The sequence below is a fragment of the Merops nubicus genome, unplaced genomic scaffold, assembly GCF_000691845.1.
Source record: "Merops nubicus isolate BGI_N331 unplaced genomic scaffold, ASM69184v1 scaffold11350, whole genome shotgun sequence".
Lineage (NCBI taxonomy): Eukaryota > Metazoa > Chordata > Aves > Coraciiformes > Meropidae > Merops > Merops nubicus.
The window spans coordinates 42,716-63,411 of NW_008580948.1; the positions used below are offsets into that span (position 1 = coordinate 42,716).

General features: G+C 40.7%; 1 protein-coding gene across 1 annotated transcript in view; it reads left to right on the forward strand.

Moving 5' to 3' along the window:
• Positions 1 to 2,064: 2,064 nt before the first annotated feature.
• Positions 2,065 to 20,696, forward strand: part of FHIT (fragile histidine triad) — a gene marked incomplete at its 5' end in the record, with an annotated part of 81,906 nt that continues 63,274 nt past the window's right edge. Inside the window, one exon of the mRNA XM_008946989.1 lies at positions 2,065 to 2,133. Coding sequence (XP_008945237.1) covers positions 2,065 to 2,133 — 69 coding nt within the window. The remainder of the gene's footprint in view (positions 2,134 to 20,696) is intronic.

The window sequence follows — 20,696 nt, forward strand, 5'->3', positions numbered from 1 at the left end:
ACCACAGGTGTGCCACACTAGTGAAATTTTACAGTTCCACTGCAAACTTTAATCTTCACTTTTTCTTGAAAGCCTATCTTTGTCCTAAGGCAAAATTTTAGGCCTAGGGCTACTGAAGACCATCTTTAAACTTGCCTTGTGATTTTGAGCAATACATCATGAGAGCAGTGATGTTCAGATGATACATTGCACTAATACATCACAGGAGCACTATCGCTCTCATGATATATTAGTATAATACACTATCAGAACACTATCACTGATGTATTACTCAAAAACACAGTTTTTAACCCTCAAGAATCCTCCTCCTTTCGAAGCTGAATATACTGAAAGCTGTGGATAATGATAAGAATAAGCAATCTGATATTTGGTTTCTCTAGGGTAAGTTCATTTTTAAAAAAAAAGTGATGTTTGGAATACTCCATTAACTGAAACTTCCTTGCATTTTCATTTTAGTCACTAAGCAAATGTTTTTTATGGATTGAAGCTAACACATTATAGGGGTGTATAAATTTTCTTACAAATAGCCTAAGAAAATCTTTTTTTTTTGTTTTGGATATCATTAGAGACTTGAGCCACGTTTTGAGAACGTTTCAGTGAGGTGAATAACTTTCAGCTGATTTCCACCTCATCAAATTGACTCGGGTGCAAGCTATCTAAATTCTGTGTAAAGCATTTGGTGCTCTCTCTGATGCAGTTTTGTTTTTTCTTTTTTTTTTTTTCAGAAGGGTTTAGGAACCATCTGAAAAGATCTGGAGATGCATAAATGTGATCTGTCACTCAGATCATTTGCTGCCTTTCCTCAGTGAGGTGGTTTTGGTTCTGTTTTTTGTTTTTTTGTTTTTTTTTTTTTCTTGAAGGATTTTTCTCATCTGTTTGCTTTTTTGGGTTTGGTTTTTTTTTTTTTTTTTTCCTCAAAAGAGAGTGAAAGAGAAAGGGGAAAAGATAAAAGTCTGCTTTGCAATGTTGTAGCTGAACTTACTGCAGAGAAGCAGATAGATGAGTGTTTGTTTGATTTCCTGGTAGAGTCTGAGTCTCAAGAATCTTCAATTATCCTTCCTAAATGGTATGAAGAGACTGTGATAATCTCTTAACAGAAAGAAAAAAAAAATCAAGTTGGCAAGGTGGAAAGTCATATATTTGCTTTCTTGTCCATATTTTTGTTCCCTTTCCCCATATCTCATCAGCACTTCTGAAAAAAATACATAAATACATTATCCCTCTCTCCTGTACTGGGTAACCCAAAGCTGCCTCTGCAGCTTATGGTCCTTAGCTCTGCTGTGCCTTGAGTGATGATCCTGCTGTCAGGAGAATGACACCTGTGCCTTCCAGCTCTGCAAAACTGGGCTCATAATTCTTGTACCTCACAAGTCTTGGTGCACTGAAGCCCGTGTCCCTGCAGCATATGCCCCCAGCATGTACCTCTCATACCAATGAGGTCTTCAGCGTGTTATATTCAGGCTACAGCCTCCTGGGGGGAAGAGCAAAATGTTAAAGCCTTTTTAACCTTGTGAAAGACATTGTCTTAGCCGTGCTGCACAGCGTGGTGAGCGTCCTTTTCTGACAGCCTTTCCACCTGCGTGGTCTCCATGGCATACCAGGGGTTCCTCTGTCCCCCAGCCTGTGCAGCACAGCACCAAGCCTGGGGCTGCCCACATCAGCCCTCTGCCCATGCCTGCTACAGCCACGTCCCATCACCAGCATCTTCTTATTCCTGTCAGCTTTGAAAGCACAACACGCAGCTCCGAGGTACATTGTTGTTTCAAAGCTGTGGCTAAATACATCCCTGACTGACAACAATGAATAATTCCACAGAGCCCTAAACTTCCAGGCATTTCACTCTGAAGCTCATGTAATACAGCAGAGCTGCTTTCTCATGTTTTTCATCTTTTATATTCTCCAAAGTCGAGATACTGTTATGGAACAGGTTAATGTATTTTCCTCTGAAAATAATGCTGTGGGAGCCTGTGCATGGTTACTTGTATGTGTAGAGAATAATGCTTACAATCCAGAAAAAAAAGTCATCAGCTTGATAATCACCATTATTTTGTTTCACGTTTTCAGCATGTTCATGTCCATGTGCTTCCAAGGAGGGCTGGAGACTTCAGCAGAAATGATGATGTCTACGAGGAGGTAAGGGCTGCACTCTATTTCTTGTTCAGAGTTGGTTTTGTTGTTAGAAAATCACTTTAATGATACAGGCCCTGCCTTGAGTGGAGGTAGTTGATGGCATCTCTGCATCTTTATTGCTTGCAAAGACCCTGTGATAGCACCAAGACCTACACTGGGATTTGCTTGTGAGCTCTGGGTCAAGCTGTGGCCAGGCAGGGTCCTGAGGGAGGATGCAGTCAACGTCTTTGGTACTACAGCCCATCACTGCACACAGAGCAAGGTGACATCTCTACCAGTAGTTATGTTCTCTTGTTTTGAGGGCACAGGAAAGAATGGTGACTGTGTGGTTAGTCTGACATACAGGGAACATATCCTGCCCCAGCTGCTAGCCTGGGGTGCCAAGCTTTTGCTTCCAACAAGGGAAAATACAGGCAGCTCGTTACAAGCCAAGCACAAATTGCCTTCTGGTCTGCTTTTTGTAGGGCTCTGCTCAGGCTCTGGACAAATCACATTGTAGCCCCAAAGATGGAAATTAAAGAGGAGCAATGCATATAGATGTAATATCTGCATATGTGCAGGCTGTACAGCAGAGCTGGGGACAGAAGCTGTTCCAGTGCAACTGAATTACTGGCTTTGGTTTAAATGAACAATTGTACAGGCGTTAACAAAAAGTTTTCCCCTGCTTGACAGCTGTCACAATGAGTTAATGAAAAAATCTCACTATTGTTAGATTTACAAACGGTTCTTAGTGAGTTTGGTAGGATCCTCTATCTCAAATATGACATCTCCTTTTCCTTCTGAAAGTAATTAATATAAACTTGTTCAGTGCTACCGCAATGCCATCTGCTTGAAGGAGAATTCATGACATTTTCTGCTTTTGTATTTTTTCCTTTGTAATATATACATGAAGACAACTCCCCACTCACACACAAAAAGAAAAACAACACAGAAAAAAACTAGTGTATTTTAAAGTTTCCTAATTTCTTAAATATGCAGAAGTGGTGGAAAAAGTTTTTTGTTGACCAGTTACATGAAGTGCAGAGGCTGAGAACCCCACTAATAAGGGTAAAACTTTATAATGAGGCTGCTGAGCAAGGATATGAAATGCAAATACATGATGGTCATCTCAAATATTGCTGTGGTTAACAGCAGTTAAGCGAGGCAACTTGGAAGTGAACACCGAAACGACTGGAACAGGCTGCCCAGTGGTTGAGTCCCCATCCCTGAAAGTATTTAGAAGATGTGTAGATGTGGTGTTTAGGGACATGGTTTAGTGGTGAACTTGGCAGTGCTGGGTTAGCAGTTGGACCTGATGATCTTAAAGGTCTCTTCCAACCTAAGTGATTCTGTGATTTTTTTCTGTTTCAAATACATTAAGTGATTTTAGATTCTGCACCAGCCCACAAACTCTGTTTCTGTTTTTGTCTTATTTACAATTCCGTTTTCTTCATTTTAACACATTTATTTCTCCCTTGCTATATGTAAATAGAAACTGGCAAAACTCTGTTAATGAACTAGACTATACATTTAGTGTTGTCAAACGCAAAAGGGTGACAAATGGTGTAAAACATTTTTATCTTGTCATTTTCAGTTATAGCAATTGTAGGTGTTGCTTTTAGCAGACATAGGAAGCAAAAATATTTAGACACAGATGTGATAATATATCTTTTTAGCTGAAGAATGTATAGCCTTAGTCTAACCAGCTATTCTTGAATACCACAGAGTTAACTTATGCTTTTGTACAGATGGTAGCTGAGGAAAGATTTAATTTTTTTTAGGATGCCAGGGGGGAAAAAAAAACACTTTTAATGCTATAAAAAGTTTGATGCAAAGTTCTGTCACTGGCTGGATTGGAGGATGTGGGGCTTAAGCAGTATACTCTCATAAGTAGTTAAACCTATTTTTAAGAATACAGAACAGGCAAATTATTGAAAATACATCTGACTTTGTAAATAATTTGGAGCTTATGTCAGTAAAGCAAAAATCTTTTGATATAATGCATATCTGTGTTGTACCAACAAGATATATCACTTTGTCCGGATCTTTTAACAGATTTAGGAAGATATGTAGATCAAGGCAGGGCAACGGGCTGAAAATCTACGAAGGACAGAGTACTATTAGGTGAGATGTAGATGCTGGAGTGAGCTTTAAATCCATCACCCATGAAATTTGTATTTAGGACAATCCAAAACCTGTTTATAAATGATATTTCAGTTCCATATATTTGAATGATAGATGGAGTTGTAATTTAGGGAGCAAAGACCACCTTCCAAAGTCATCTCAACAGCCTTTTCCTTGTAGTATGTGACGTGGAGGTTGATCAGCCTCCCTTAAACAATGTAATTGTGAAGCACATCCAGGCTAAATGTTGCTTATTGTGCTGCCTGGTTTAACGACCCAGCTTAAAGGCTTTACAGTCATTGGGCATAATTTCCACAGACGGTGGATCTCAGCTCTGGTTCAACACATCTATTGCACACCCCTTTCTACCTGTAAATGCCTTTGAGCTCTCCAGGCTCTGCAGTTGTCATCTGTGTATGCTCAGCAGATTGCTGACAAATCCCGTGGCTCTGTGAGTGTCTGACAGTGAAAGGAATGCCCAGATGTTGAGACATCAGCCCTCTTAGGAGACATCTAGAGCTGAGACAGATAGAAAGTACTTGCAGTCTCTTACCATCTGCTTTATTTCTCCCATTTGGTTTGGGAGTGACCACTCAGATATCTGACTGAATAGACAGAAAAAAAGCATATCAGGTTGATCCCTGCTTAGCCTGTTTACTGGGCTCTGGTATCTTCAGGCATTTGTCTATGAAGCTCTGTCATAGCCTTGTCTAAAGCAACTTTTATGTGTAAAGAGTGTGCTTAAAGGTAAAGTCTATCTTTAGCACTTAGTTTTTAATAAGGTTGTTGATGAACACTAGTGTCTGCTGGTTTCTGGATATGTATGTAGAACTTCAGTATTATAACATGAATTGTAGAAGGGATAAAAGAGGTGCTGACACCTCTAAGCCATTTCTTGGTGGATATGTTACTTAATATTTTACATTTCTGTACCTCAGTGCATATGAAAGAAGTCCCTGTGTGATTCTTTTAAGATGCAGAGAAGAGGATTTATAATGAAAAAAAGTCTGCATTGAATGTTTTAGATATATTTCCTCTGCATCTTTGTAGGGCTACTTCTTAAGAGGGTATTTCCCAGGAATTGTTAACTATCCACCCTCTGGGCTCACTGGAGTGGAAAGCTAAAGATTTAGGTTTTCAGTTCTTACATTTTTCAGCAATTATTTGAAGCCCAATCCTGCAAGTGTGCACAAGTCAGAGTTTAATTATAATATAGGTTTTTTTATAGGATCAAGCCCTTCGTGTTTTTCTGTTGCTACATTACTGTTCTCATCTTCATCTTGAGTAGTTCTTACTCATTGGTCTACTTTATTTCTGGAACAGCGAAACCATAGCAGCTAAATATTAGGAAAACTTTTCATTAAAATAGCTCTTTCTTCCTCTATGTTTTCTGTTCATTTGCAAATAGATTAATATTTTTACTTTTATTAATCAATGAACTTAAAGGCCTTCCTTACAAGGAGTTACCTGCTTTAAAGTAGAAAAGTTTTGTGCTATTGTAAGGGCATGTCACAATAACTGGTAAGAATTTGGTACGGATGAACGTCCTTACTGTTGAACAGCACCCTGTGTGGCTGCAGTCAGCACAAGTACTGCAGAGTTGTTGGAGGTCGTTGTGTCCAAGGCATTCAAGAACATTATCCTGAAATGTCTCAGCAGTTTCATACACTAAGCCATCTGTGGGCAGTCCTCCTTCAGTGTGTGTTTGAGAAGTCCATTGCACAGCCTGTCCCTGGTCTCCACTGAGTGGTTAGCCATTACTGCAATATAAATAACATTCATCATCCTTTAGGCTGGCAGGTAATAGCTGTACTGGGCCAGAGAGCATGGGGCTTTCTCAGAAAGGAAGACTGAACCAAAAGTCCTCAATGCTGCTGATATGAGTAGTGACCTCAATAAGTTAATTTTGAGGCTGACAGACTCAGATGGGTAAGGGCAGCTTGGCCTCTCAGCAAAACTCTGAGCATCTCTGGCATGCAGTGATGCGTTTTATGGTGCACACCCTTTTCCTCCCCAAATTCTGTGTTTCACTTAGTGGTTGCAGCCTGCTGTAATGGATGCCACAGCAATGCACGTGCAGGGCGAGAAGCACCATCCCCTCACCAGCTTTGCTTTCATGCCCACCTCATTTCCTCATCTGTCTTCAGCTCCCAACCTAGACTGGAGAGCACTGAAAATACTGTAAAAGGGGAAAGCATGAATAAGAGAGGTTAACCCAAACCCTTGGGTCTCCATCCCCCAGCTGCCTGCCAGACCTGCATCATGGACCTCTTGTAATGAGCCCGGGTGGAACTTCCTAATGTGAATTCTTCAGTAACTTAAAGACTTTGTAAAGCACAGAAGCTAGCAAAAGGATTTGCTTCATGCTGTCCTCCTTCCCCTCTGGCATTCGGGCAAGCTGCGAGAGAGTCACTTAGGGAATGATATTTTGACTTAGTGATCTCATTCCGCACATTATGTTAAATCATTTCAGCAAGAATACCTATTAGTAATCATTTCCAGTTCCAGGGAGGATGAAGGAGGCGTTTTGGCACGTGACTCAAAACCTGCTGGGCTGCTTCTTCAGGCTGGCAAAACAGGGGAACCGTAGTGAATTCAGAAGTTTAGCTAAACAAGCCTGAAGTTTAATTCTCCATGAGTGGCTTTGACTGTGACGTGCCTTTGCATGGCAAAGGGCTTGAAACCTGCACAGCTGCACTGAACTGTTTGGGCTGCTTCCTACTTAAAGATAAGGTATATAATGAAAAGATAAATAAACCCTAATCTAGGTCCTGCTAGACAGAATGGAAAGATGCCCAACAGCTTCTGTGAGCATTGGATTGAACTATTCATGAAAATTAATGGCATGCAGAGCTAATAGGCTGTTCCTTGGCCTCAGAATTATATTGCACCTTCTGGGAACATATTGTAGCCTGCTGATAGATCAGTCTGCTGCATCTGAACTCCCTTGGGGCCGGACTCTGCTTACTTTGCACCCTGCAAGGGTAAGCCTATTGGAAAGGGAGGGAAGCAGCACAGAATCTAGATTAGTATTAAAAAAAAAAAAACAAAAAACCACAAACAAAAACCCCACCACCCACACCAAAGAAAACTCTGTCTTTTTCATAGGCAGAAGTTTATTTCACTATCTTCTTCTGATGGGGCAGCAAATACGTTCTTCCCAGTAGGCTATGGTGTGGATTTTATCCTGGTCTTGCCAATGTTGCTCTTTCTGACTGAGAGCATCAGAGGAGGTTCTGCTAAGCCAAGGAGAGTAAGCCTTTCCCAGTTGCTTCATGAGTCTTATATTATAGCGACTCCAGCAGGACAAGTCAGATTAACTGGGTGTGAATATTTCCAGCTGAGACTATTGCACTAGAAGCTAGAACTGTGCGAATAATTTTGTTTTGAATTTGGTAGCTGAACAGACAAAAAGTCGTTTTGAGTTGACTTGAAACTTTTTTTTTTTTCACCCATCAAATGAATTTCCTTTTTGAGTTAAACAAGATGATTTGTTTTCTGGGCCATGCTATTTTATGTGATTATGATTTGAAACTCCCTGGAGACTGCTGGCATGCCCAGCAAGCTTCTTCATTTGCCCAACCTATATAAGGCAAACTGACAAATTTTTCAGCAGGGCCCAGAACATCATATTGTCACTTATATCTCCCTAGATGGAAACCCCACTGTTTCTGTTATTTTCTGCCCTTTCCAACCCTGTAAGACATTTCTTAATTTGATACCTGAAATCTTTGAGACCTTCATGTAAGCTGTGTACATTGTCACACTTATTTTAAGATAGTAGGATATCATAATTGGATCTGATTAAGATCCAGTTTATGTACTTGTATCTTTGATTGGATCTAGAGAAGTAGAATCAGCTCGAGTAGAGGAATGAATTAGAAATGATTAGAAGGGTTTCCATTAAGGCAGCCATCCCTCATGGTAACACACACGCCCTTTACACCTAGAGTTTGTCTGGAAGGTAACTGTACTTCTGGCATTTTATACATCATCTACATTGTGTAGCCTCATTGCCCTCTAGCCCAGCTGTCTCTCTGCATCCCATCACTGCTCTTGCTGCTTCTTACCCTTTCTGCCTCAAGGTTTCTACAGTGGTTTTCCTCATAGGTAAAAAATATCAGCTTCCAGAACTCACTTACATTTAGTCTACAATATAGCAAGAGACAAATTATTGTGACCATTACAAAAGATCCCTTGGCCCCTTCTGTAGGATGTTTACTGTCTTTAGCTCATGCAGTATTTGCTCTTTTGTGTCCTTGATAGTAGTTCATTGGCAAGTGACTTAGTGACAAAGAGCCTCCAACCAAAGACAAGTTGCTGATAAAGGGATTAAAGCAAACAAGGTCTCTCAGGCCCCTTTGCTCTGTCAGTGCTTGGACTTGCTTAGCTGCTCAAGTGCTTCCTGTGTATTCCCAGTCCCCGAGGTAAAACTGTCTCCAGATCTCTGCTTATCCTTTGATGCACTGTGTTAAGGAATTCATGCTGGTGGGAAGAACAGGCCCCATTAGTATCTTAGATACCCTGCTTTTTGATGAGATGGAAGGTAAACAAACCTATAAGGGAGTTAGCATTTTCCAGAGATTTTTTCTTCCCCGAATGGAAATGGTACAGTAAACTTAAAATGAAATATTCCCTTGCAGTCTGTTTAAGGTTCAGGAAATGGGAACAGCTAGCTGAGAAGCCAAAAACAAAATCACATTGAAATCAAATGCACTGAACCACAGGTGACTTCAGCAAATTCTTCTGCCAATACCGAGATTCTGGAGAGTCCCTTCTCAATCCATAGGACTGGTTCTGATGTGACCAGTAACTCACAGTGATCCAACCTTTTGACCCACATGCAGCTATGTAAAGCTGCATGGGTTTAATATGTGATCACCCAAGGAAATTGCTCATTGTACCCTGTAATTTAGGGCAGGTCCTTCATCTGCCTTCTTGCAAATGACAATTATGTTATTTTGAGGGACCAGCTTTGTCCAGTGGAGGTTCAAACACCTGGGAAGTGATAATCTCGTCAGAGACACCATCTGAACTGGTTCCTGCTGGCAGTTTTGTTGGCTCACCCAGCACTGAATCGGCAGCTTCCATGATTTGGGTGCAGTGCTGTTTGTCACTTTCTAAACATGACTTTTGTAAATGAAAGTGAAGGTATATTAATGGACCCAAGTATTCTTCCTGGTTGGGAAGTAAATAAAAGCCTGATGGGATGGGTTTACCAATATCTGCAAGGTCAAGTTAATCTATTTTTGATTCAAAAGAGTGAAAAAATATATAGATATGAGGAATAAGCTTTCCAGATATGTGCTCATATTCTGGTTTTGTTCATTTTGCAAAAGAAGGAAAAAAGGGGGGGAAAAAAGAATGCTTTCTTTTTCCTTTATATATTTGCCCACTGTTTTCCTCCTTTTTTTTTTTTCTATTTTCTTCTGGGAAAATAAAGTGTAGAAGGAAGCTGAACTGAAAGAGAGGAGGAAAAAGCTGCCAATAATCTTAAAATGGAAAACAGAGAACTAAATGTTTGTGGTTTTCAGAAACCAAAATGACATGCTGATATTTTTAATTGAAACAAAAATTGCTAAACATCTTATTTAGGCACAAAAATACAAAATTGATTATTAAACTAAAAGTGAAAATTATGAAGTCTGAAGAAAAAAATAATTCTTTTTTAGTAGATAAGTCTTTCTGTATTTGCATAGATATATTTATGGGCATACACTTTACAGATCTAAATTACAGGCAGCCACACATGGACAGAGTGGAAGGCTCAGAAGCACATGGAGCGTTTATTTTGGCTCCCTCTGAGATGAGGAATAATGCTGCATTTTTCCATTTTCTCTTGCAGCATGTGTGTTTGTGGTTTAAGCCCAGCTGGCAGCTGAGCACTGCTCAGCCTCTTGCTCACTCACCTGTGGGACGAGGGATGCTCACTCACAGGGTGGGAAGGAGAGAATTTGAAGAGCAAAAGTGAGAAAACTTGTGGCTTGAGATAAAGACAGCTTAATAGGTAAAGCAACATTTGTGCATGCAGGCAAAGCAAACCAAGGAATTCCTTCACCACTGCCCATTGGCAGGCAGGTGTTCAGCCATCTCCAGGAAAGCCAGGCTCCATTCCATGTAATGGTGACTTGGGAAGACATACACCATCACTCCAAATGTCCCCCCCTTCCTCCTTTGTCCCCCATGTTTATTTGCTGAACATGATGTCATATGGGTCCTATCCCCTGCGTCCGTTTGGGTCAGCTCCTGGCTGTGTCCCTTCCCAACTCCTTGTGCACCCCCAGCTACTCACTGGTGGGGTGGGATGAGAAGCAGAAAAGGCTTTGACCGTGCAAATGCTGCTCAGCAGCAATGAAAACACCTCTGTATTAACAACACTGTTTCCAACACAGATCCAAAGCATAGCCCCATATTAGTTACTAGGAAGAAAATGAACTCTACCCCAGACAAAACTGACACAATGCTATAGCCATGTATTTGGATTTTATTGACAAACTTATTGTTTGTAGGAACTTGTGGACCTATTTTCTGCAGAAATGAGTGGGATTTGAGCCTCTACATCTCTGAGCAAGATCTGATTGTGTCATGCCTTTGCTCAGTATTTCTGCTACAACAATCCTCAGTGAAACAGTTAACAACACTGAAATATAAATTGTCATCTGTGAGGCTCCACAGTTAACACCTTTCTGTTACCAGCTTGCTGTGGTTTCACAGTTAACACCTCACCTCTTTCTGTAGAAGACAACACTTTACATTACAGCTTGTGGTCTGACAAAAATGCTACAGAGTTTATCATAGGCAAGTCTCAGTTGCATCCATTTAAAACAGTAGCTAAAAATTTCATTGCCAAAGATAGACCAGGGCCCACTCTATACCATCCTTGCCATATGTTAAGAAGGACTTAATGTGCATAAAATGCAAAGGTACAAAATTATTTTAGACTAAATACTACAGGAAGATGGCTTCCCTTTCTTAGAGGCATTTGCTCAAATTTTGTTTTCCTCTTTTGGGTCCCTATGATGCAAGTGCACAGGCCTGTTGCTGGTGTGGGAAGGGCTCTGCTCTTCTGTGGGCAGGTGTGACAAGGGATTGACCCCATACAATATCAGGAAGAAGGCTGATGGTGAAATGAGTATAGAGTGAGAGTGGACATTAGCTTCTGTTGCAATGTTTTTGCCATAAAGGGAGTCCAAAGAGACGAGAGACCTATTCCCATACTGGGAAAGAAAATGTTTTCTTCTTTTTCAGAAAGGAAATTTTAGCAAATCATTGCAGCAGAGTGAAAATTTAGTTTGACAGAGTGTCAGTATAATTATACACAATTTGGTTTTGTTTAAATATGTTAAGCACCGCTGTTTCTTTTTCAAGTTAAAGATTGACTTGAGTGCTAGGTTGCAGCAGTTTTCCTTAATTGCTTTAATCCTTGGCCTTAAGAAAATGAATACTTTAAATTTACACTTGTTAAGTACACTGCTAATGACGAAAAGACTTTAGCAATCGTTGGCAGACCGAAACTATATGTAAAAAAGAGAAAGCAAAGAGAAAAAAGAGAGAGGGAGAAGCTAATCACCAAACTATTCTGTTAATGCTTATTTTAATCATCCTGCCTGCCCTTCTTGGCAGACAGAGCCATTAGGCTGCAGAGGCAGGAGGTGAGCTATCACCATCAAATGGCGCTGATGTTGAGAATTGGGCCCAGGAGTACAATTTGACTTGTCAGTTTATATAGACATAAAGCTTCATTGTTGTGCACAGACACAACTGGCTTTTTAAAAGTCTATTTCCCTCCTGATGATGTGAGAATCTGCTCCCCTCTCTCCTACTGTTCTCAAATTTATGAGAGAGCTTTCATAACCCTGCACAGGGTTTAGGTGGTACTGCAGGGGCAGGTGGCCTTCAGCAGTGCCATGAGAAGACCACAGTGACCACACTTCCCAGCTTCGAACCACAAGACACGTGTCGGGGTGCGGGAGTGAGGAGCTTTAACTCCCACAGTGGGTGGTGTCTTTCTGCATGGAGCTCTAAAATACCTTTATCACTGCAAAGTCTTCAGAAGTTTTAGTTCTCTGTTAAATCAAGTGTGTTTTAAACCACACAGGACACTCAGAAGAGAGAAGCTAACAGTATTTCCTTGGTGGGCAAAACAATGAAACATCTCCAAAATTTAATTAATTGCCAGAAACATGTGATCTGTTTTTAAAAACAGCTCATGTTTCTATTTTCCATGCATAGGAAACTTTTATCTTTCTGACAACTAACTTATGTACTAACAACATCTTTTGGCTGAAAATGCCTCCCCATGTTGCAGGGAACCACTGAAAGGGTTTCAAGTAGTGCAGTGCAGCATTTCCCCCAGATCTCAGCTTTTGCATTCAGCAAAATGGAGAAAGTGTTTATTGGTGCCCACACTGAGCAGTGGCATGAACTGCTTCAAGAAAAGCAAGAGTCAAAATCCCACTTGACTGAGTTGCAACCTAATTACAGCTATCCAAGCACAGGTATTCCAATAAGCAGGGAAAACAAGGAAATAAGGCAGCCTTTGTCCAACATCACCCAGACAGCTGCAGCATTGCATACAGGGCTGGCAAAAGACCCCTTCCTGCATTTAACTGCAAAAACTGAATGTGAGTTTGTGCTAAACATATAAGGAAATTTAACCAAACATTTGTATCTCCCTTTTGCCTATGTAAATTATTTCTGTGTACTGGCAACTTGCTTCTAGGGTGTGTAATCTTTGTGGAAATGGGAAGGTATTGCAATAAATAGAGTTTCTAATGGAAGCCTTTTTTTAGAAATTTTTTTTCTTTCTTGAATGGTCACTTTTTTCTTCCTTTTTGTAAGGAAAAAGTCTGTTCTTATTCATTACATTAGTGTCTTTGAAGTGGAAAATGCACACAACAGTTAGGCAGGGTGATGCAGTTATGCATTCCTCAGCTGAAGAATGATTGTGAGCAGTAATTGAGATTAGCTTCCCAGGAGAAGTGACTCTGCTCTCCTCCTGATTTTTTTCTCAGTAAAATAGTTGCACTTAATGCATTTACAAGTAGACTCTAAGTACTAACATACTTTCTTCCCGTAGCCCTGCCATTTCTCTGACAGACTTAGTGAAGAAATAACAATACATAAAGCTGCATAGACACTTAAGGTCTTAGGTGTCTACTTCCACTGGCACTGTCAAAATTTCTGTTTGAAGATAATTTCATTTCATACATCTGAAGTGCCTGGTTTTGGTCACCTCTGAGTATTTATTTTTACATACGTTAATTAAGTTTCCTACCAGCCCCGTGAGTGTATTAAGCAATAAATTTGCAGGTACAGTGCAGAGAGGTGAAGGGACATTGTGAAGTTATGGAGTGAGTCAGGTTAAAGCTGCTGAGTGTAGATACAACCATGAAACTCTGAACAAGCAAAAGGAGGGAAGTAGGTTGATCATCCATCTACAGCTACATGGAGTAATCCAACATGTGAAGTTCATGCTTCCCTGTAGGAAACTGGCCCTAAGCCAGAGTTGATCCACATGCTGGAATGTGCTCCTGAGCTCTGAGGAACACTGAAAACTAAAGAACTTTGCTTCAGCTTTTTTTCTGGAGAATGATACTGCTGGCATTGCTACAACTCAGGTATTTTAACAAGAGGCAGTGTTCACCCACCTGTAGAGAAGAGTCATTTTACTAGGGCTGGGTGTCTGCCTTCACTGGTGTGTCTCCTAGCAAATGCTTAAGGAAAAAATTATAAAAATGAATACACGGATTTATTTATTTTTTTTAATCTCCAGAAAGGCACATTCAAGGAGTCCTTTGCCACAAGTGGATTCTCAGGTGTATTTTTCTCAAAAACGATAAGCAAAACAGCCAGGGCCTTGCCTGCCACTGACTTTCAGCAAGAGTCAGATGTCTAAATGACTTAAAGACTTTTGAAAAGCCAACCCTTTATCCTTCTGTATTGGGTTATGTTGAGTGGTATTGACACTCAGTAGGATGTTATTGGCATGTGATTTTCTTCTGGCATCTTGCACAAGGGCACGAGGCAGAATTGCCCTCTGCTGCGTGTGAGCAGAGGAGCTTTGGACTGATGTGTCAGCACTTCGTGCTTCTGGGGTGCTCTCATGAACATGTGCAGAAGAAAAATAACAGTAGAACAAGGACAGTTCCCAGGTTAGATAATGTGCTCCATTGATTAACATCATTTACTCTGCTTTGAAGTGTGGTGAACATAATGAAGCTGAGAACAATCTGGTGGTTTTCCACAACTTTTAGCAACCTCTCGTCATTTTAAGCTGCCGATATTTCTTCTTTGGTACTACCTGGTGATCTTTTTTATGCATTTATTACTTCTTCTTGTTGCTTCTTCTCAAGAAATAATTTTGCTGAGAGTAAAGAAGGTTGCTCGTTAGGGCAATGTAATTAAAGGAAAAGTAGACATCATGCCAAGTTCCGTTCTTTCTACAAAGCACCACCTTGGAGATTGCCTGAAACTCAATTACTCGTTGCTATGCTTATTAGGGAGAACAATGTGCTGAAATGATCCCTATTCCTAATAACCTTGTTTTCTACATGTGAATCATGTTAGTATTTTTTTCTTTAGTGCCTTAATCACTATGTATAAAATGGGTCTATTTCTAGAGGGAAAATGGGGATGGTGGTGGGTGTTCGCTGAATTGCCACTTTCCATAGAGAGTTTCTTGTTTCCTGCTGGTCCACAGTCATTTTTGTTTGTTGTTGTTTTCTTTTAATTATATGGAACAGCATTTATTAGCAAATTACATCTTGATAAGCAGTTTTCCTCTGCTGAAATGAAAATGTTCATCCTCTGCCTTTGGGGGAAGGAGTGTGCAGTATATTCCATGTCAGTGTCTTCTGTGTTATCCCACATTTTCACTAGGACAAGTAACTTACGCAACAGAAAGCTGCCACTAGCACTTGCTAAATAACCTTGTTCTGATGACTAGTCCAGTGCCCTTCTTTGCTCCTTAGTGTGCAACCCTGGTATCTTCCCACTGTCCTCCTAATATGGTGTCTTCTGTGAACAGACTGTTCCTATGGCCCAAAAAACCACGTGTGCCACTGCGTTAGGCTGCGTTACAGGGACTTGTGAACAACAATCTTCTGTCAAGGGCTATAGGAGAGATCTGAATCCATGAGGAGACATGATGTACTCCCATCCAGCCCACAACATGCATACCCTCCTTAGCTCCATGCTCAAGCCTGCCTCTCTAAAAGCACAGGCAACCTGTTAACTGGATATTCCAGCAGAAGCAAAGGGCAAAAGTCTTAATCATGGTAATAAGTAGGCCCAAAACTGTCAGGGGAATGTGGGGAAATTACCTAAGGTTCAAGCTCTGTGGTGGCCAAGTTCATGTGAGTACCAGTAAGTTCCCAGAAATTCTCAGTCAAAAATGCCACAAGCAAGCACAAAATAATTGTGTACAAACTTCACTTTTGATCAGAATTTTGAATGGAAGAGATTGAAAGTAGAAAAATATCTGCAGGAGAGAGATCATTTGTTCATAAGCAATAGGGAGATGAGCAAAAGTGTGGAAAACTTTGCTCCCAGTGTGGAAAAGAACTGGAGAAATGAAAAGGTCCTCTCTCTTTGGTTCATGTCCATGCATGTGAAGAGGTCGGTCCAAGTACCACCAGTGTCATATATCGTGTAAACTACCAATTATATGGATACACTCTTCCTGAAAACTGCTCTATGATTTCATCTTATAAGGAAAGCAGGGCTATGAAGTTAACCATTCCTTCTCCCTCTTTCAGCTCAGAATATTTCAGTCCGTTTATGTACAGCACGAGGCAACATGATTTAAAAGGGAAGTCCTACCCTGTGATGTTTATTTGTCGCATTATCCACTTTTCATGGCTCTATTATTCCAGAATCCTATTGAGCCATTCATTGCTGAGTGGAAATCTCCACTGCTGCCAGTAGGGAATTTCTGCCTCTAAATCACATAATTTGGCCCCCATTACTTAACTTGGGGCCAGATTATTAAAAGTGTTGAGTACCAGTTTTCCAAAGGCTTAGCACCTCCCAGTGAGGACAGATTTTCAAACTGCTAAACATAGAGCAGCTCCTGTTGTGACTCTTTAAGGACAGATTTGCAGAAGAAATCAGCAGTTCCTTTTCACCAAGGAGCTGAACACTTTCCAAAATCTGTCCAGCTCTGCTCCGTGCCAAGCTGGAAGATGAGGACTTTTGGAAATATGTCTTTCAGCAAACTCTCTGTTATGACAAATACTAAGTTACAAACATCAGGAAGGACTTGAAACAAGTGTTTGGTAGAGACAAACCTCCACGTTTCAAGATGTGCCAATTTTTATTGACTGATAGAGGGGCTGGAAGAAAATTTTGGACCTGAACAGATTTTCCCATAATTGCCCACTAGGAGATTTCCTGCACATTCCCCTGCAGCAGCTGCCAGGCAGGATGCTGGAGCAGAGCACCGCTGTGCTGAGGCAGCATAGCAATTCCTGTATTCCCAAAAATGCATTCACTTAGTAAAATGTGATTTGCAAGCAAAGTAGCACAAAGCAACCGTTATTCTTCCAGAATCCTTCCTGGGGAAGAAAAGGGAAAAGGGATTCATTTGCACCTTATAAAACTGGGTTGAAATTTTCTTCTGAAGTTTTAAACCCAAGACTCTCCTGGCATGCACTAAACTGCCCTGTTCTCTAGAGAGGCTCCCCTGATGTGCCTAGCAGGAAAAATCTATGCAGAGAAGCCTCTGTAACCTGGAAAGCTTATGAGTAAACAGGTGAGTGATAGTTCTTGACCTGGAAGTTATTTGAAAAAGTGGAGAATGAGATGAGGGGAGGGTACTTCAATGTATAGAAATGCAAGACTTTAGGCTTTAAGCCAAGGCAGCACTTAAGCACCTTGGAAAGTAGTTATGATAAAACTTTGGGTTTTAGTAAACTGAGACTGCACACATTGCATGTGTCTGCTAGAAGATGGCCATTTCACTCACACATGGGAGCATGCAAAGGGTCATTAAAGCCTCAACAGCCAGTTCGGGACCTGGCACAGTCCAATCCAAAACAGCCATTTGGTTTTGATCTCTGGAACTGCACAAAATAGCTAGAGAGTCTGGGCACACCTTGACGTCAGTCCTCTCGGACCCCCTGTGAACTTTGGATGGGCTTTTTCTTGGGTTACTTTGCCTCACTTGCATTTGGTTTCATTTCAATGTAAGTAATTTTTAAAATACTGAAATCGATGAAAAAGAAAAAAAGCAAAGGGAGAGGAGCAGGCTTGGTAAAACCCTTTACTGTTGTTACAGGACTGCACAGCTTCTGTGATTATCCCTTGCCTTGTTCAGCAGTGTGTAATTTAATGATTGCATCCAGGGCATGCTATTAACTTTCTTCTCTACTTCTGCGACCCCAGAGCTCATTCATTCTTTTTACTATTCCCTACTCAATGTGTGTGTATGTCTAGGGGGAGGGCAGTGGCTAAAGAAGTGTTATGGATTTCATTTCTTTGCTTCATCTGCCACATTATAGCAAATGACAGTTGATTAGGTCTTTCTATAGATCATTACCAATTGTTTTCTACCTTGCAGATACTGCTATTACAACAAATCTATCATATCCTAGAGATCCTATGCAGCTTGTTATTTCTGCGTGATTTATTACACTCACAGTAGAAATGTTGTTAGCGAACATTGGGGAAGCAGTGAATATATTGAGAAATATCAATGTATCCTCATGTTCTGGCTTGCAGTGACAGTCAGTGATCCATCTCGCTGACACTTACCTTGTTAACATTTTGATCAGATGGCAAATTTGTCATTTTTCATGGTAACAAGTATAAGTTTGTACAAGAATTGCAGAAACATGGGGAAGATAAAGGGCCTCTCTCTTAGTTTTTCCCAGTGTGATGTAATCAGTAATCTTTCTGGAAAATGAAATAATTACTTTGTGAAAAAGCTTATCCACTGGAAAATGTGTCAGTGTTAGAAAGCTCAGATTTCTCTTCATTGAGAGTTGAATGAGTTCTCTTTGCATCCCATTACTGACACTTTGATTAACACACCAAACCGACACGAAATGATAATACAGAACAGAAAGGTTTACAGTCAGATTTCCTATTCTTGATTGCAGTGGGGAACACAGACATCTTGCAAATAGGAGTGAAGGCATTTTCTCTGGGAACAACAGAGTACAAAATACTGCAAACACGATGTTGCAATTTTTTTTTTAATCCTCACAGTCAAAGCTTGCTCTCAGCTCAGCTGTCAGCTCTGCAGCTCTCCCCTTCCAATGCGTGGGCATGAAAGCTCTGCTCAAAGCACAAGTGGGCTACACAGAGGGAAATTACAGCCCCTAATGGAACAGAGTCATCTCAAGGTGCCAGTGACTCATCTGCACAGCCCACGAACAAAGGGAAGAGGGCAACAAAGAGTGGGATGTTGTCTCTGGGAGCAATACAGCTGCACAAACCATGTCTGTACCTGGTGTTTCTAAGGGGTTCTCCACGCAAAGAATGGTGTAGGGCAGCACTGATATGAAATCCGCCTGGACAGAGGATGTGTGCACAACTCAAGCTTCAGGTCAAGACCACACTAGACTAAACCCAACAGAAATAACCCTTCTTTCATGACTTGTGTGAATTCAGTAGCTGAAGTTGCTTTCGTTCAATTATTCTCTTTCATTTTCATTCATTGAGAACTTCTTGGTTGCAGTATTTCAAATATCAGTGAGCCACAAATGGGAAATGCTAAATGTAACCTCTCAGCCAACATAATGAAAAGAACAGGGACCAAACAAGCAGTTCTTCATTTTAACCTGATAGCTTAAACAATACAGGCTGTATATGGTGGAGGAATAGATCTTGAGAGTACTTGGACTATGTTTTTATTGAAATGATACAGCTTTTCGTTCTTATCTTCACCTAAATGACCTGGGAGATCTGATCCTCTGCTGGGTTTGGCTTTATCTTGTTGTTGCTTTTCTAACTTCATAATACATTGTCAGGATGTAAATGTTTTGAATGTATTATTAGAAAGGCTCAGACTGTATTTGGAGAATGCACACAGAAACAGAAGACTGCTTTAGTTGTGTCACTTTGGTCATAACAGTACAGCTCTGAATTGTTTAATTCTCCTAATGTTATGCATAGCAATGCAATAGTTCAGGCACCAGAGAACTCAAGTAGCAAGTCTTAATGTTCTGCAGCAATTTGAGAAAGCACAATGTCATCTACTAGAAGGTTTAATTGTTATGATTAATATTTAGCATTGGAAAGTCTATGTGGAAGGGCACAAGTTACATCTGCTTGCTGAATTGAATGAATTACTGATTTTTCATTTCCTTTTATTTTTAGCATCCTGTTGAATAGCGGAAAATGTATGAGTACATATTTGCTATAGCAATATCTCTTGGACTAAAGGCTCTGCCTCTTAAAAATCCACTCTTGGATGCTTGCTCCAAGGAAGCAGGTGGGCGGCAGCACATTTGCTGCTTGCTGAAGTGTGAGCTGAGGATCGTTATCGAGGTGGGGTGAGGTTGGGGACAGGACATTTAGGTGCATCAGAGTCGCAGCTGCATCAGAGTGCAGAGGCCAGACTGATGCAGGAATAGGGCTGATAAGGTGATGGGAGACAGGAGGGAGCTGGGGCAGATGGCAAGGGGTGGCTTTTCTTCCTGAAACCAGCTGTGGCATGGTGTCTCAACAATGTGCCAGGGCCTGACAGCACAATCTTAATTTTTAATATTGCCACACCATAAGTACAGGTGCCTGATAATTCTGGTCACTTAATATGTGCTTCTTCTCACTGAAAACAAAAGGAGTTAATTAAAAAGGAAGAAAAATAGTTAGTTGCCAAGCAGTATTGCTGAAAGAAGTTGGATAAAATGGTTTTTGGGAGAAAAACTAATAGTGAAACAGGTGTGATGATAATAGGCAGTGAAGTAAGTTTAAGAGAGCTGGTTGACAAGATATTGCTGCAATTTGTCTTTGAGATCACACAGAGAGCTGACAGGTTTCTCTAGGTCTTGGTGACATTCATATAAAAAAAGTTTCCTAAATCACCAGCTGAAATTTCGGACAATGGCTTCTGATAAAGGAGCTTCGGAAAAGCTTCACCTTCTGAAATTGGTGACTCATTTACCATTATCTCCATTGAACAGCTGAGATCTTCTTTTGGGGAAGAGAGATGAAAAATTATCTTCTGAATGTACCATATTGCTTCCGATTCCAGAGAGGAGAAGGGAATTAATGTTGAGGATGATGTTGCAGTAATTAGTTTCAGATGCAACGGGCTGAGAGTAAATCCCAACAAGCAGCAAGCAAGGGATTCACCAGCAGAGCAGCTGGAGGGTGGTACTTTTTTTTTTAAGAATATGCAATCAGTGTTGTTCATCAGTGTTTTCTCCTTAATAATTAGAGCAAGATTAAAAAAAAAAAAATGGCAGAGCAGAGGAGCAGATTATTGCTGGGAACTCATTTATGGCTGTATCAGG